Consider the following 13,911-nt stretch of genomic DNA (forward strand, 5'->3'; position numbering starts at 1 on the left):
ATCCTTCCGGCCGTGGAGCTAGGAGAGCCCGGGGACGCCAGACAGGTGTGAACTGCTTCCTGGACCCGCCAGGTGCTGGCTTTGTCACCTGGGCCAAAATATGCAGGCCCTTTGGTTTCCCCACATCTAAACACAGAATCAGTCTACAATGCCCGAAATTTATTAAATAAGACACACGTGAAAGTATTTAGGCAACGCCTCGCATAGAGCAAACGCTTGATAAATCAAAGCTCTTTTAAATATTAGGACTATCACTAAATTCTTGTAAAATTTTTACTATGTTGTCTTGATGCTGCTTCTGAAAAAAATTTAAAACTATTGGACATTGTAGAAACATGATAAGGCCGGCCGGTGTGGCTCAGCAGTTGAGCATCAACTATGAACCAGGAGGTAACCGTTCAATTCCCAGTCAGGGCCCATGCCCGGGTTGTGGGCTCCATTCCCAGTAGGGGGCGTGCAGGAGGCAGCCAATCAGTGGTTCTCTCTCCTCATTGATGTTTCTTTCTCTCCCTTTCTCTCTGAAATCAATAAAAACATTTTTTTAAAAAAGAAACGTGTTGAAACAAGAGGAAATAGAGGCGCTGCCATTGGCTGCAGGCCCAGAATGCGATAGCCCAATGGTTAGTGTTTTCCCAGGCACTTTCGAGGGCATTTCACTTCATCTTAGGGAATATATGATCGTTTCTATTTTTATATATAAGAAACCTGAGGCTCAGAGAGGTTATGTAACTGCCTGTGGTCACACAGGAAGGAGTGAACCAACAATATGAAGAAAGAGGGAAAGAGGGGACTAGTGGCTGATGGGAACGGAGCCTGTGGCCTCCCCGGAGCAGCACACCCGCCCAAGAGGCACCAGGTTGAAATGCAACTTACGGATGCAGCCGTGGGGGGCCTCCACCGGCACGCCGTGGGGGCGGAAATAGCCCTTGGCGCACTGCTCGCAGTTTATGCCCGCCGTGTTGTGCTGGGAAGAAAGAGAGATGCAGAGGCAGGGCCCTGAGCAGGTCCGACCTCACACTGTTCGCCCAGAGGAATAACTCTATCGTGTGCACGTGCAATTTCAAAGTCACGCACATAAAACACACAACAAAAAAGGACTGATCTTGGCCTGGAGTCTCCAAGATTTACCACAGGACACTGGCTCCCACTGGCTGTGGATTTTCCCCTTTGGAGAGGAAATGAGTAAGTTCCACGAACTGGACAACCCAGCTTTCCTCCATCACAGGGACTTGCTAATGAGCCACCTGGCCTTTGAGTGAGAGAGGGCCACAATTCAAACTTTATTCAGAAGAAGGACGGACAGTAGACGACCCTTCGTTTGGCCCAAGGAGTAAACAGTCACGTGTGTTTTCATCTTCTCGGTGTTGGGAAGAAAGCACACACACTCATCCTCTCCTCCCGCCGTTCTCATGTTACCTGTGCTTCAGTCATGGAACCGCTTCCCAAACATGTCTGTTACGTGAATGGAAAAGGTAGGCAGGAGCCTCCCACACAGAACTCGTTTTAAAGGATAATAATACGAGGCGGCTTTTTCTATTTCATGATTAACCCTCTTAATTGCCACAGAACCTAATTACGCAACATGCGTCACCAGTTTCCAAGGACCACCCAGCACGGGCCCAGCTCAGCCCTGCCTCTCCTGCTCTCCAACGTGGAAACAACTGGGAGGACACTGTTCCTTCAGTAACAAAAGGAGAGGCGACTGGGAGTCAAAAAGAACCACCAGAACGCTCGGACCCACAAAGAGGCTGCACAGAAGCCCAGAGGGGAGGACAAGGCCCTTTCTGTATCCTCTCCCCCGTCTCAGACGATTTTATTAACTCCGGGCTTTCAGTTATTTCCACTCCTTGTCCTGTGGGCGAAACTCTGAATGCACTTCAACACTGAGGCCTAAAACCACACGGGCCACTGCTCTGACTTCACACTTAGATGCGCACGCATTGGGCAAACAAGAAACAGCTGTGGCCCACCCCCTTCCCACCCAAGGCCAGTTCACCCCTCGACTCTGTGGCTGAGAACAGACCCAGGACACGGGGCAGCCTGGGCTCCCAGTGTGCCCGTCGGAGAGGAAATGAGGAGACGTCCCCCAAAGTGTGGAGCCCGGGCTTTCCCTTCTCCCAGAAAGTTCGGGCGATGAAGCACTGGCCACAGAGAAGGTGCAGTTTTAAGACACAAAACGCAGCAACAAGCGACCGAAAGACGACAAATCGCCAGAAGATGGATGATGCTGCAGTCGGCCTCCAGGTCGCAGGTGTCGTGCGGGGCCCACACCGCACCCAGAGGTGACCTCTGGACACCCAAGGTCATGGCTGGACCAAGGCCGATGGAGACGTAAAGATCGCGGCTCCCTGGTTTCTACAGGAAGCACTGAAGAAGCCACCTCACCCGGGGAGTGGGCACTGAATTTGCATTTACCTGACACTTAACACAATGAGAAAACTGCAGCTTTCAAGCCAAGGAGCGGGCTGGGCACAAAGGGAATCCGTGCAGGAGTTAACTGACCCCACAGACACCCCTCCTCTGGCACCTCCCAGAGAAGCTAGGAACGCTCATCCAGAAACCCGGCCCTTATCCGACCATCCTTCCGTCCTAATCCTCTAAGCAAACCTTTTCCGAGGTGCTTTCCATCTTCAGGTAAAACCCACCTCCCTGTCGCTCAGTCCCTGACCAACCCACACACGCTGCTGATGTCCAATCCTGAGAACTTCAAGCACATGGAGACCGCTGCTGGCCACTGCTGGCCACACTCTTCCTGCAAAGCCTGACTTCCCTTCCTACGGCCACGACCTGGCCTCTGACCTCTGACCTGTCCACCCCTGCTCATCCCCTGCCGTCCCCTCCACCTGGAACTCTCCCCCAGGCAGCCGATCAATAATTCTCTCTCATCATTTTTGTTTCTATCTCTCTCTCCCTCTCCCTTTCTCCATGAAATCAAAACAATATATTTAAAAAAAGAACATCAATATTTTACTAAAGGGAGTCAAACCCCCCCCCCCCAAAATGTTGTGTTCCTTGCCTTCTTTCATTGCTCTCCCCGCCCCGAATTTTATTATAAAAAATAAAAGTTTTCCAGTGAACACCTATGCATGCCCTATGGAGAGATTTTACTGTATTTGTTTTATCACAGAATTATCCGTCGTCTCGTTCCCTATCCATCCACCAGTCCATCTTACTTGATGCATTTCAAAATAAACTGCCAAGTACCTAACTTAAACAAAGGCATTTTAAATTCACGTTGGAAAAAAAATGCAATGAACCTAAACAAGACTTCAATAATCTACATACAAAAGAAAAATGCTTTTGCAGGGCCATTCTGAAAAAAATAAAATTCTATCTTGATGTCTTCCTGGAACCGCAAAGTACAAAACGTAGTGTGACTGAGAGAAGGAAGAGCAGGAACGACGTGTCCTAAAGACTCACTGAGGGGCTGGCCCTTCACTGGAGAAGCATCCCACCTCCTCGTCCCCCAGTGCTTCCGCGATTCTATTTCCACAGCTTAATTTCATACAAAGTTATTTCCGCAATTTAATTCCATACACATTACTGAGGGCCTTGGAGTGCATCGCTTGACCAGAACCCGGGACCTCACTTATGCATGAAACCCTCCCTATGACTTGAACAAACCTATGCCTCACCGTTTATTTGTAGTTTAGTTCCCTGCAAGGACAGGCTGTGGAGTGTGTGGAGTGGGAGGTGGGGGAGAGCGGTGGGTCTCTCTCGGCCCGTGTGGCCCTGGTCTGATAGAAATGGGCACCTCATGAAGAGACGATCTCTTTGATGGCGACTTTGACAAAGCATCACTCTAAAAGCACCAGGACTGAGGGACGACATAGTCCAAACTCATTAGACCCTCCTCTTGGCTAATGTCCAGTGAACCCCACTGACCCCAAAGTGTTTCATACTTGGTGCCGATGGCAGACGTCATTACTCGATCCTGCTGCCCTTTCTCGCCGAGTCTAGATTCAAAACTGTCTGAACAGAGGAGCAGGGCCAGCACTGAGGTCAGCCCTTTTTCCCTCCAGCTTCAGAGCCTTCACACCATGAGCTGGAGCAGCCAGGACTTCTCCCATTTAGGCCAAGATCACGTAAGGAACCTGATCGCTGGCGCCTGGACAAACATACCTCAGTCCGTGTCCCCTGCCACCCCACGGGACAGCCAGCTCACGAGGACGTGGTGCACAGAGTGGAGAGGTGATTCCAGAAAACACTTCCAATGCTCAGAACGGCCTTGGCATCTTTTGGGGAGCAGAGCTTAATGATGTCATTTCCTACAGTGACACCCCCACTCAACTTGCCCAGCGCCTCACCTGACAGTTGATGCAGACCCCTCCACCTGCATAGACGCCGCGGATGTCCAGGCTCGCCTGCTGCCGCTCCACGTCCGGGTCGTAGAAGCAGTCGGCAGCGTGGCCATGGCAGTTGCAGGCTGCAAAGGGCACCCCAGGTGAATGCACATCATGGCTGTGGGAGGCTCAGTCAGCCTCACCCCTATGCATGAGCCGCCCCCAGAGCACGGCTGCCTAGTGAGCTACAGCACCGCCTCTTCCGGGACCCCAGGGGAACCCTCAGTGGGAAATCTTAGGGACTTTTACACAAAGTCCAGTCTGTAACCCTAACCCTAACCCTCAAACCCCCACTGCTCCCTCAATGCGCCCAGCTCTCTGCTTAGCCGCCAATCTCACCACCTTCTCCAGACCTCGGTCCTCAAAAGAGTTAGGGTTCCAACCCAGTATCACATCCTAAGAAATGATGAGGATTGAAATTCAATAGTGGCTGCATCGTGTCCTAGACCAGCCATGGGCAAACTACGGCCCGCGGGCCGGATTCGGCCCATTTGAAATGAATAAAACTAAAAAAAAAAAGACCGTACCCTTTTATGTAATGATGTTTACTTTGAATTTATATTAGTTCACACAAACACTCCATCCATGCTTTTGTTCCGGCCCTCCGGTCCAGTTTAAGAACCCATTGTGTCCCTCGAGTCAAAAAGTTTGCCCACCCCTGTCCTAGACTGTTAAAGAGGCCAGCTTATGTTAAAGCACTCGGCCCAATCCTTGCATTGAGTGAACGCCTAATCATAGTAAACGTTATTACTGGTGATGTTTCTTTTTTAAAATATATTTTTATTGATTTTAGAGAGAGGAAGGGAGAGAGAGAAATATTGATTAGAGAGATACATCGATTGGCTGCCTCCTGCAGGCCCCCCACCGGGGATCAAGCCAACAACCTGGGCATGTGCCCTGACTGAGACTCGAACCAGGATCTCCTGGTTCATAAGTCAACGCTCAACCACTGAGCCACACCTGCTGGGCCATTGTTATTTCTGTTCTCACATTTATGTCTGAATTTGGAGTGGGGCCCTCACACCTCCACTCTTGTGAGTTACTCATTACACTAGAAAGACCTGTGACCCTGAGATTGGCGTGATCCACCCCCCTCTTCACAAGCAGGGAAAACACAGCTCAGGTAGAGATGGGGATGTTGGGCGGGTCCTTAGGTAGAAATGGGGGTGTTGGGTGGGTCCTCAGGTAGAGATGGGGGGTGTTGGGTGGGTCCTCAGGTAGAGATGGGAGATGTTGGGAGGGTCCTCAGGTAGAGATGGGGGGTGTTGGGTGGGTCCTCAGGTAGAAATGGGGGTGTTGGGCGGGTCCACAGGTAGAGATGGGGGGGTGTTGGGCAAGCCTCACCCCAGATCCGCCCCCACGCTCACCTTCGCACTCGTGGCTGTGCCCCCACGTGGCCAGCTGCCAGCGCCTCTGGTGATGCCCGGGACAGCAGCGGTCACAGGTCTCCCCGCAGGTGTGGTGGCGGCATTCACACCGGAACCTGGGCAGGAGGTGAAGCGCATCGGTTACCGAGGGTTCACACTAAGGTCGGCGTCTCCTGGCAGAAAACTCACGGTCATCAGGTCACCCAGGGAACGCTTTATTGAGTAATTATGGAAACGAAGCTCTCTGCATGGATCACTCACGGCTCCCCTGTCCTGCAATTGTCTGCATTTTACAGATGTGGACACAAGATGCAGAGAGATGAAAACACTGGGTGGGCCCAGCTGGCGTGGCTCAGTGGTTGAGCATCGACCTATGAAAAAGAGGTCATGGCTCCGTTCCCTGTCGGGCACATGCCCGAGTTGTGGGCTTGATTCCTAGTAGGGGGCGTGCAGGAGGCAGCCCATCAATGATTCTCTCTCATTGATGTTTCTCTCTCTCTCTTACCCTTCCTCTCTGAAATCAATCCTATCTAATAATAGACAAACATGGTAATTGACCATACCTTCAATACGCCTCCCATTGGCTAATCAGCGCCATATGCAAATTAACCGCCATCAAAGATGCATACGGCTAATTTGCATACTACAGGAAGGGCTGGCCAGCACCAGACGCCATCCGGGCTCCCGTGTGTGGCCCTGGGCGGCCAGGCTTAGGTGGCACGATCGCGTCACCTAAGCCCCACACCAGCCGGGACCCCCGTGTGCCGCCTAAGCCCCGCTGCCAGCTGGGACCCCATGGCGATCCCAGAGCAGGAAAGTTCCCCACAGGCAGCACCCAGCAGAACCTGCCCCTGGTCTCTGCAGTGATCCGGTGATCCATGAGCAGGAAAGCGCAGCCTGCAGGCAGCACCCCACCCTGGCCACAGCTCAAGGGAGAGAAAAACACGCAGTGGAGGCCATGAGCCTGAGAGATCAACACAGAGGGGTGCCTGCTCCAAGCCTCCACGTGTGGCTGGGGGCAGGCCTCCAGCAGACACACACACACACACACACACCACCTGCTCTGAGCCTCCAATGCGGCTGGGGGCAGGCCCCCAGTGGACACACACACACTCACACACACACACACACTCACACACACACACACACACACACACACACACACACACACACAGAACGCCTGCTCCGAACCTCTGCTGCCAGACTGTGGCCGTCAGTAGGACATCCACTGAGGGCTCCCAGACTAGACTGTGAGAGGGGCAGGCTGGGCTGAGGGAACCCCACCCCCCCAGTGCACGATTTCATGCACCGGGCCTCTAGTAAAAATATATTTTTTAAAAAGATTCTAAACTCTATGTGCATTTTACCAAAATAAAAAAGAGGGAGGGAGAAGGATTTGAACATGTACACCCTTGGTCCCACTAAAGCAAGGATGACAAACCAGTTCTATTTCTCTTGGCAACTCCAATCAGTGGGCTGTGCCCGCTGGGGGCACCATCTGGCGGGGGGACAGGCGGGTGGAGGTGGGAATGAGAGATACTTAATGGGATGCAACCATCACTGAAACAGTTGGACTGGCTCACAGCAAGGCTGGCAACGCTGCACGAGGTACTCACACTTTTTCAGGGTTGTCTGCACTGCACACGTCGGCATGGCCGTTGCACGCACAGCGCCCACCAACGCTGATGTCCTTGATGCTGTAATAATACTGTGTGACAGAAAACAGACGTGCCGCTTACGGAAGAGCAACAAGCCTTTACCCGTCTCTCAGGCGCATCTATGCTGGCCCTGTTCCGCTCTCTTCCTGCTCCCGTGAGCCCACCTCAACCCCACGGGAGCCACTGTGGGTGTTATTTGTCTTATGAAACAAGTGCATTCCTCAATCAAATTTAACAGCATGATGCTGAATCTGTACCTTTTAAAAAATGAAATGCTTTAAAAGAATGGAGGGAAACTGCCTTGGGAAAAGAATCATACCCTATAGCCTTTTAAAAAGGGATTAAGCCCGGCTGGCATGGCTCAGTGGTTGAGTGCGACCTATGAACCAGGTCAGGTTTGATTCCGGGTCAGGGCACATGCCTGGGTTGTGGGCTCGATCCCCGCTGTGGGGCCTGCAGGAGGCAGCTGATCAATGATTCTCTCTCATCACTGATGTTTCTATCTCTCTCTCTCCTTCTCCCGTCCTCTCTCTAAAGTCAATAAAAACATATTCTTTAACAACGCTTCTTAATAGAGAAGACTCATTCACTTAAGTGAAGAGAAATATGCTTACACGTGAGTACAAATCTTGGAACCCCTCCACCCACCCACCCCCAAAAAAAACACACCCACAGATAAATAAATAAAGGGTGGTGAGGTCCACTCGTAGCAGGGCTTCAGAATGCCCGGAGGAATGGACGCAGTCCGGCCAGAGTTTATCGGACAGCCCAGCTCTCCCTTGCAGATTCCATCCTCGGACCCAGGACGGGTTCCACATACGGCTGCTCCGAGGGCTGATGGCACAGGAAATGCAGAACACAAGCCACCGCACCCACGAGACAGCCTTCCTGGAAATGCTAAAACTGGAGCAAACCTCACTCTCCTCTCTTCCTTCCCAGCTCCCTGATGCACTTACCTCTGAGGCCAAGGCCTCTAAGATGCTGGGCATCTCCCATCACCCTTCCACGCCCACTCTCCTCCTTTCTCACCTGCCCTTTGCCCAGGCTGACCTTTATGGGTTGCAGCTGGGTCTCCTGCTCCCTGGCTTTGGGTTGGGTTTGGCCAGTGGGGGACCCTGGCAGGAGATCCGTGGGCGGCAGAAGAATGAGCTCAGGGTATCTGTGCCCAGGAGACGGGGTGCTGTCCTGACACTAGACTGAGGGATGTGCAGGCCAGACACCCCACACAGAGGAGCATGGTGCTCACACACCCATGTCTCCTCTATCTGGCCAGGTCACACACCAGCCCTGCATCTGGTGGGGCTACACACAGCTCCGGCCAGTGGCAGTGACCTGTGTGGTTGGGAGCCTGGGGGTCTTCCCCACCCTCTCTCTCTCCCCGCATCTGCTGACCAGATGTAGAGGATCCCGAGGAGGACTCTGGGGCCCTACAGGGTGGCTGCGCCTTTAAATAAAAAGAATCCGGTTCCCTGAGTGATTTTGTGGAGCCGACCCCACCTGCTGAGCACATTCGACAGCAAAAAAGTGAGCCTTGGGGAGTCTGTTATAGAATCAGACTGACACCCGGCCAGCTGTCACCCCGGCCTTTCATCTTCTTCGAATGTAATCATTTCTCCTCCACAACCAGACGTCTAAGTTACATCTAGTCATTCAGACCAGAGCAAGTCTACGCCTACACTGTTCCTGGCTGTAAAGGTTACTTGAAAGAGTTCAAGGCAATTAATTTGATAAGCAAAAACAAAAAGAGTTTTAAAAAAATGCTGCCGTAGGCCCTTCAGCATGACTCACCCGCCTGGTGACGGTGGGGTCCCGCTGTGCTTTGGAGATGAGGTGTCCCAGGAGTGTGTTGGTTCGGAGAAAGCGCAAGCGGATGTTTGTTGCCTGGGTGAACTCCCGCAGGGTGTTGGAGAAAGTGAAGTTTCTTGCACCTGGACGACCGTTTATCAAGGACACCACAACCTAAATAACCACACACACACACAGGGGGAAAGTCCTTTCATCAAAACTTCGCTGCAAGTCACTATAAATGACTCACAGGCCCGAAGGCACTAGGTCTGCCTGAGCCACCAGGTGTGTGCAGGTGGTCTTGTGTCTTGTTTATGTCTAAAAGCATCATTGCTAGTCCCCCTCCCCTTCGAATTCTGGCAACCTGTCCTTAAACTGGGCTCTCAGGTGCTTCCAAACCCGTTGTTCTATCGGGGTAGCTGTGGGGCTGTGAGGCCGTGACACGGTGAAAGTATAAGGTTAAAATATATAAAATATATAAACTTCTTGTCAAGCTGCACCAAAGAAACAGCTGACGGAACCTAAACACCTAAAGGAGGTTGAAGAGGAAGCCTCTGCATGTAAAGGGGATGAAGTACTTACAAAACCAGGGTTTTATCTTCAAGCTCGAGGAGCTGGACAACCATGGGGGCATGAACCACTCATTGTGAGACACTGGCTACAGCTGCTCATGAAGACCATTCCACCCGAAGAGGGGTGGCCAGCACCCCTGGGAGAAGCATATTTCACACTCACTTCAAGTTCCGATGGCCTCAGTTTCCTGGAATTTGTCTGATATCCCCACCTGTTTCCCGTCTCCTCCAACAACAGTGTGGCTGCCTGCACAAGGGCAAGCGCAGCTCCCAAAGACAACAGTCCTTTCCCTCCCCACAGAGGGTGCCCACCTGCCCGAGGAGTCGGGGATGCGTGCTGCCCCTCCCCTCTCCTCACTCTCACTCCTGGGATAACGTGTCTGGGAAGCAGTGGGCAGGGCTTCACCTCAATCACCAGCAACCCACTTTCTAAATATTCCTCCAGAATAGAGAGTTCAAAAAGAAAGAAAAAATAAATGAAAAAGAAAAACAAAACAAAACAGAATAGAGGGTTCAGGACCTACGGGTCTTGAATTTGAAATGCTGACTCCCAGAGGAGAATTAGAGACCCCGAGTAGAATGTCTGATGTCAATTATACCTCAATAATAAAATAATAACAAGAATTTGCAATCCAACTTGTCAATGATGAGAGAGAATCGTTGACCAGAGTCTTCGATGTGATCCTTGTACCAGTTAGTCCCAAGTACTGGTTCCCGTTGTGGTCTGTGTCAGCTCTCCTTGAAAGAGCATTTTCACAGTTCTTTCAAAATGAAGAATTTGATATCCTCGTGTGCGTTTCTGGTCTCATCCTTCACGGCCTCCCAAATCCACTTACCTCGCCATTTTCCAAAGGCACGACCCGGGAGTAGTCCGTGGTGCAGAGCACGTCGTCATCTCGGGTGATGGCCGTGTTGGCCGCCCGCCCAAATTGTTGCCAACAGTCTGCTTTAGAATCTAGAAAGGAAACATTTTAATACTGGCAAATAAAATATGATCCCCTTGCGTAAATCTCTGAAGAAACCTTACGTCTCCTTAGGAAAATACGTGAATGGGAAAGAACAGACAAGCACTGAACATTTTAGACAGAAGCTTAGACTGACGTTTTTAGGTCATGAAAGAAAATACCGAGCCATTTCAGGCCACTTGACCTTTAAAAGCAATGTTTGGAGATGCGGTTCTAAGTCCTCCTTATTAAACAAGTCTACCCTCTAAGGAGCATTCACGGAAATCCCAAGGCCTTTGCAAGCCACATTCCTGTCCACCTCAATCCATCAGAGGGCTCATCACACTGACATTCTTTGTTAGCGAAGACGACAGGGTCAAGGTGAGTTAGGTGAAAGGCAGGGTCCCTAAAGGCGAAACTGGGTTCCTAATTCTGCATAAAAGGAAAACGGTTGCTTCTCCCTAAACAGTGGCAGGAACTGTTAACATAACAGGCATTTCAGCCTCAGTTCTGCGTGGTTCTTGTGATGAATGTGCACTACTTGAGAAAAAGGGCTGTTTGGGGGGTAACCTCGAACGTTAAAACTGACCAATCCTTAATTAGCCAGTGAAGAGACAAATTTTACAGTGAAATCCAAGGTCTAAATCTGTGCAGATAATTGAAGCCTGGCAGGCGAGGTTACTTACGAGCGAAATATTGCCAAGGTGAGTAGGTGCTCCCAAAGTCCACCGATCTCTCCAAGACCCAGAGGTCAGGGCGGGGAGAATTGGCGAATTTGATTAAAACATAGGCCACATGGAAGAGCTGAGAAAGCAAAGGAGACAAGTTACTACAGTCGCCTGGTCTGTGCACACCTGGACCGTCTCTACGGGATGCTGTTCCCACAGCAGCACCTGCAGCCACTCCTCTCCCAGACCAGAGCCCCTGCCTGCCTGCCTCCCGGACACCCTGCCTGGTGCAGTTTCTCCAGCAGATCGTGTCCAAACAAAGTGGCCACTTTCCAAATCTGCACAGTAGCCTTTGTCACACCTTAGTCATTATACCCTTGAATTCCAACCAGCTCACCCAGCATCTTGTTTTTCCTTTTTTTTCTTGATTTCAGAGAGAAAGGGAGAGGGAGTGAGAGACAGAAACATCAATGATGAGAGAGAATCATTGATCGGCTGCCTCCTGCACGCCCCCAACTGGGGATCGAGCCTGCAACCCAGGCATGTGCCCTGACCGGAATCAAACCTGGTACCCTTCAGTCTGTAGGCCAACACTTTATCCACTGGGCCAAACCGGCTAGGGCCCACCCCGCATCTTAAAATCCATACATTCAGAGAAATCTAATGGTTCCCTCAAAAAACCCTATTTATTTAATGATTTATGATGTCATCATTGCTGCGTTCTGGGTGCTATGCTAAGCCCCTCTCAAGCATGCTTGCACTCAGGCCTCACAGGAATGAGGAGGAGGAGGAGTGTGACCCGAGAAGGTAGTGTGTCCTCGTCCTGCAGGTGAAGAATCCTGAGCCTCCGTGCATCTCCTCACTGACCACGAGCTCTGCAAAGGCCCGATGGGTCCCGCACACGTGACCTCTTTCATCATGGGGAGGAAATACAATGTCAGAAAGCTCCAAGCATCATCATCTCCAAACCTGTGAATGCCCGTCCCAGCAGCCGGGAGGGGCAGCGTGTGGTGTGACACGTCTCCGGGGCTATTTAACGCAGTGGTTCCCCAAGGTGCCCTTTTTGCTAGGAACATCCAAATCCATGAAGAACCCAGAGGCTCAGGAGGCCACGCTCTTGCTTTGCCTCCATCATGCTCTGAGGGAGCGTGTGGTCCCGTGGAAGCAGCACAGCAAATACCCCAAACCCAGCAGCGGGCGGAGACCCCACGTGCACTGTTCCCCTTGTTCTAGAGCCTGCCCCCCGGACCCAAGTGAAGACACCCACTGATGGCGCCCACTCAGCATCTGGCACTGATCGTGGACAGGGCGTTCCTCTCCAAACGTTCCCCTCCCATGTCCGCCCTGTGTGCCCTGGACCTCGGGGCTGCCTTTCATTCTCCTGAGTCCATTTGCACAGACAGACTCTGCTTTCTGGATCGTCTCCGTGGCCGTGGCACTTGCAGCCGGTTCACACTGAGCGATCCAGCTCCACAGCTCATCTCTGAGACCTGCTGACTCAACATGACGCTGCTGCAAGGCGTGATGGGGTCCAAGGTGGGTTCACAGCCGGCTCATGCGTGTGACACCCACAGTGTGAAGCTATTCTCTTCTACTTGATAATTTAAAATTATGTGCCTTTCGCCCCGCTGGCATGGCTCAGTGGTTGAGCGTCAACCTACGAACCAGATGGTCATGGTTTGATTCCTGGTCAGGGCAGCTGCCCGGGTTGCTGTCTCCATCCCCAGTGTGGGGTGTGCAGGAAGCAGCCGATCAGTGATTCTCTCTCATCATTGATGAGGGAGGAAGGAAGGAGGAGGGAGGAAGTGTCCAGCCCTGAGGGGCTGGCTGGCTAGGGGAGGAATCGAGCAGAGAGTTTACACAGGGGCTGAGTGAAAGCCACAGACACCTCCTATCCTAACGGCACAAGCCAGGGCCGCCCAGCGGGCGTCGCCCACCTGCCTGAACACCAGGCCCTTTCAGGTCCAGCCCTGCCCAGGCCTGAAACACAGGAATTTGCAAAACAGCTGCCTTGTGCCCAGCTCCCTGCCCGTCTCCCCACAGTCAGGAGGCCGCCTTGCCCTCCTGAGCTCCGCCTCACCTGGCCAGGCCCTGCACCCTCTCCCTCAGCCCCAGGCTGACTGCCCAACACTCCACCCACCTGGACCTCTGATGAGAGACCAGCCTGAACTCCTGCTGCTGTGCAATTCAGACCCTGAAGCCGAGAGAGGGCCGCAGCTCCTGGCTCCCGGCTCCCTGGCCCTGGCCTGCGCCTCCATCTCCAGGGGAGGCCTGGGACTCTGCATGCTTATAACAGGTGGTAACAGGTGTGCGAGGGCCAGCGAGTCAGCTAGAGGCCTGTGAGAGGCAGGGTGCAGAACCAGCGTTCCCTCCAGTTGTTCTGTGATGCTGAGAAATGCTGAAGGTAAACAATCTCCTCAATCAAGGTGCTGCAAGCCTCCAGAGAGAGACGCCGGAGTCCTGGGGAGATGGAGCCTGCACTGCCCCATCCAAGGCCACCTGGGCCGGGCCCGGGGGCACAGCTGTAGCCGGGCAGGAGCCCGACACTCCCAACCGGACACCAGCCATGGCCCT

The 13,911-nt window shown here is 52.4% G+C and overlaps 1 protein-coding gene across 1 annotated transcript in view; it reads right to left on the reverse strand.

Moving 5' to 3' along the window:
- LOC102256520 (laminin subunit alpha-3) overlaps positions 1–13,911 on the reverse strand; it is a gene marked incomplete at both ends in the record, with an annotated part of 60,811 nt that overhangs the window by 45,410 nt on the left and 1,490 nt on the right. Inside the window, 7 exons of the mRNA XM_005874316.1 lie at positions 874–964; positions 4,308–4,426; positions 5,711–5,826; positions 7,327–7,418; positions 9,157–9,327; positions 10,562–10,680; positions 11,356–11,473. Of these exons, the coding sequence (XP_005874378.1) occupies positions 874–964; positions 4,308–4,426; positions 5,711–5,826; positions 7,327–7,418; positions 9,157–9,327; positions 10,562–10,680; positions 11,356–11,473 (826 nt within the window). The remainder of the gene's footprint in view (positions 1–873; positions 965–4,307; positions 4,427–5,710; positions 5,827–7,326; positions 7,419–9,156; positions 9,328–10,561; positions 10,681–11,355; positions 11,474–13,911) is intronic.

Source organism: Myotis brandtii, unplaced genomic scaffold (assembly GCF_000412655.1).
Source record: "Myotis brandtii unplaced genomic scaffold, ASM41265v1 scaffold433, whole genome shotgun sequence".
NCBI classification, from domain to species: domain Eukaryota; kingdom Metazoa; phylum Chordata; class Mammalia; order Chiroptera; family Vespertilionidae; genus Myotis; species Myotis brandtii.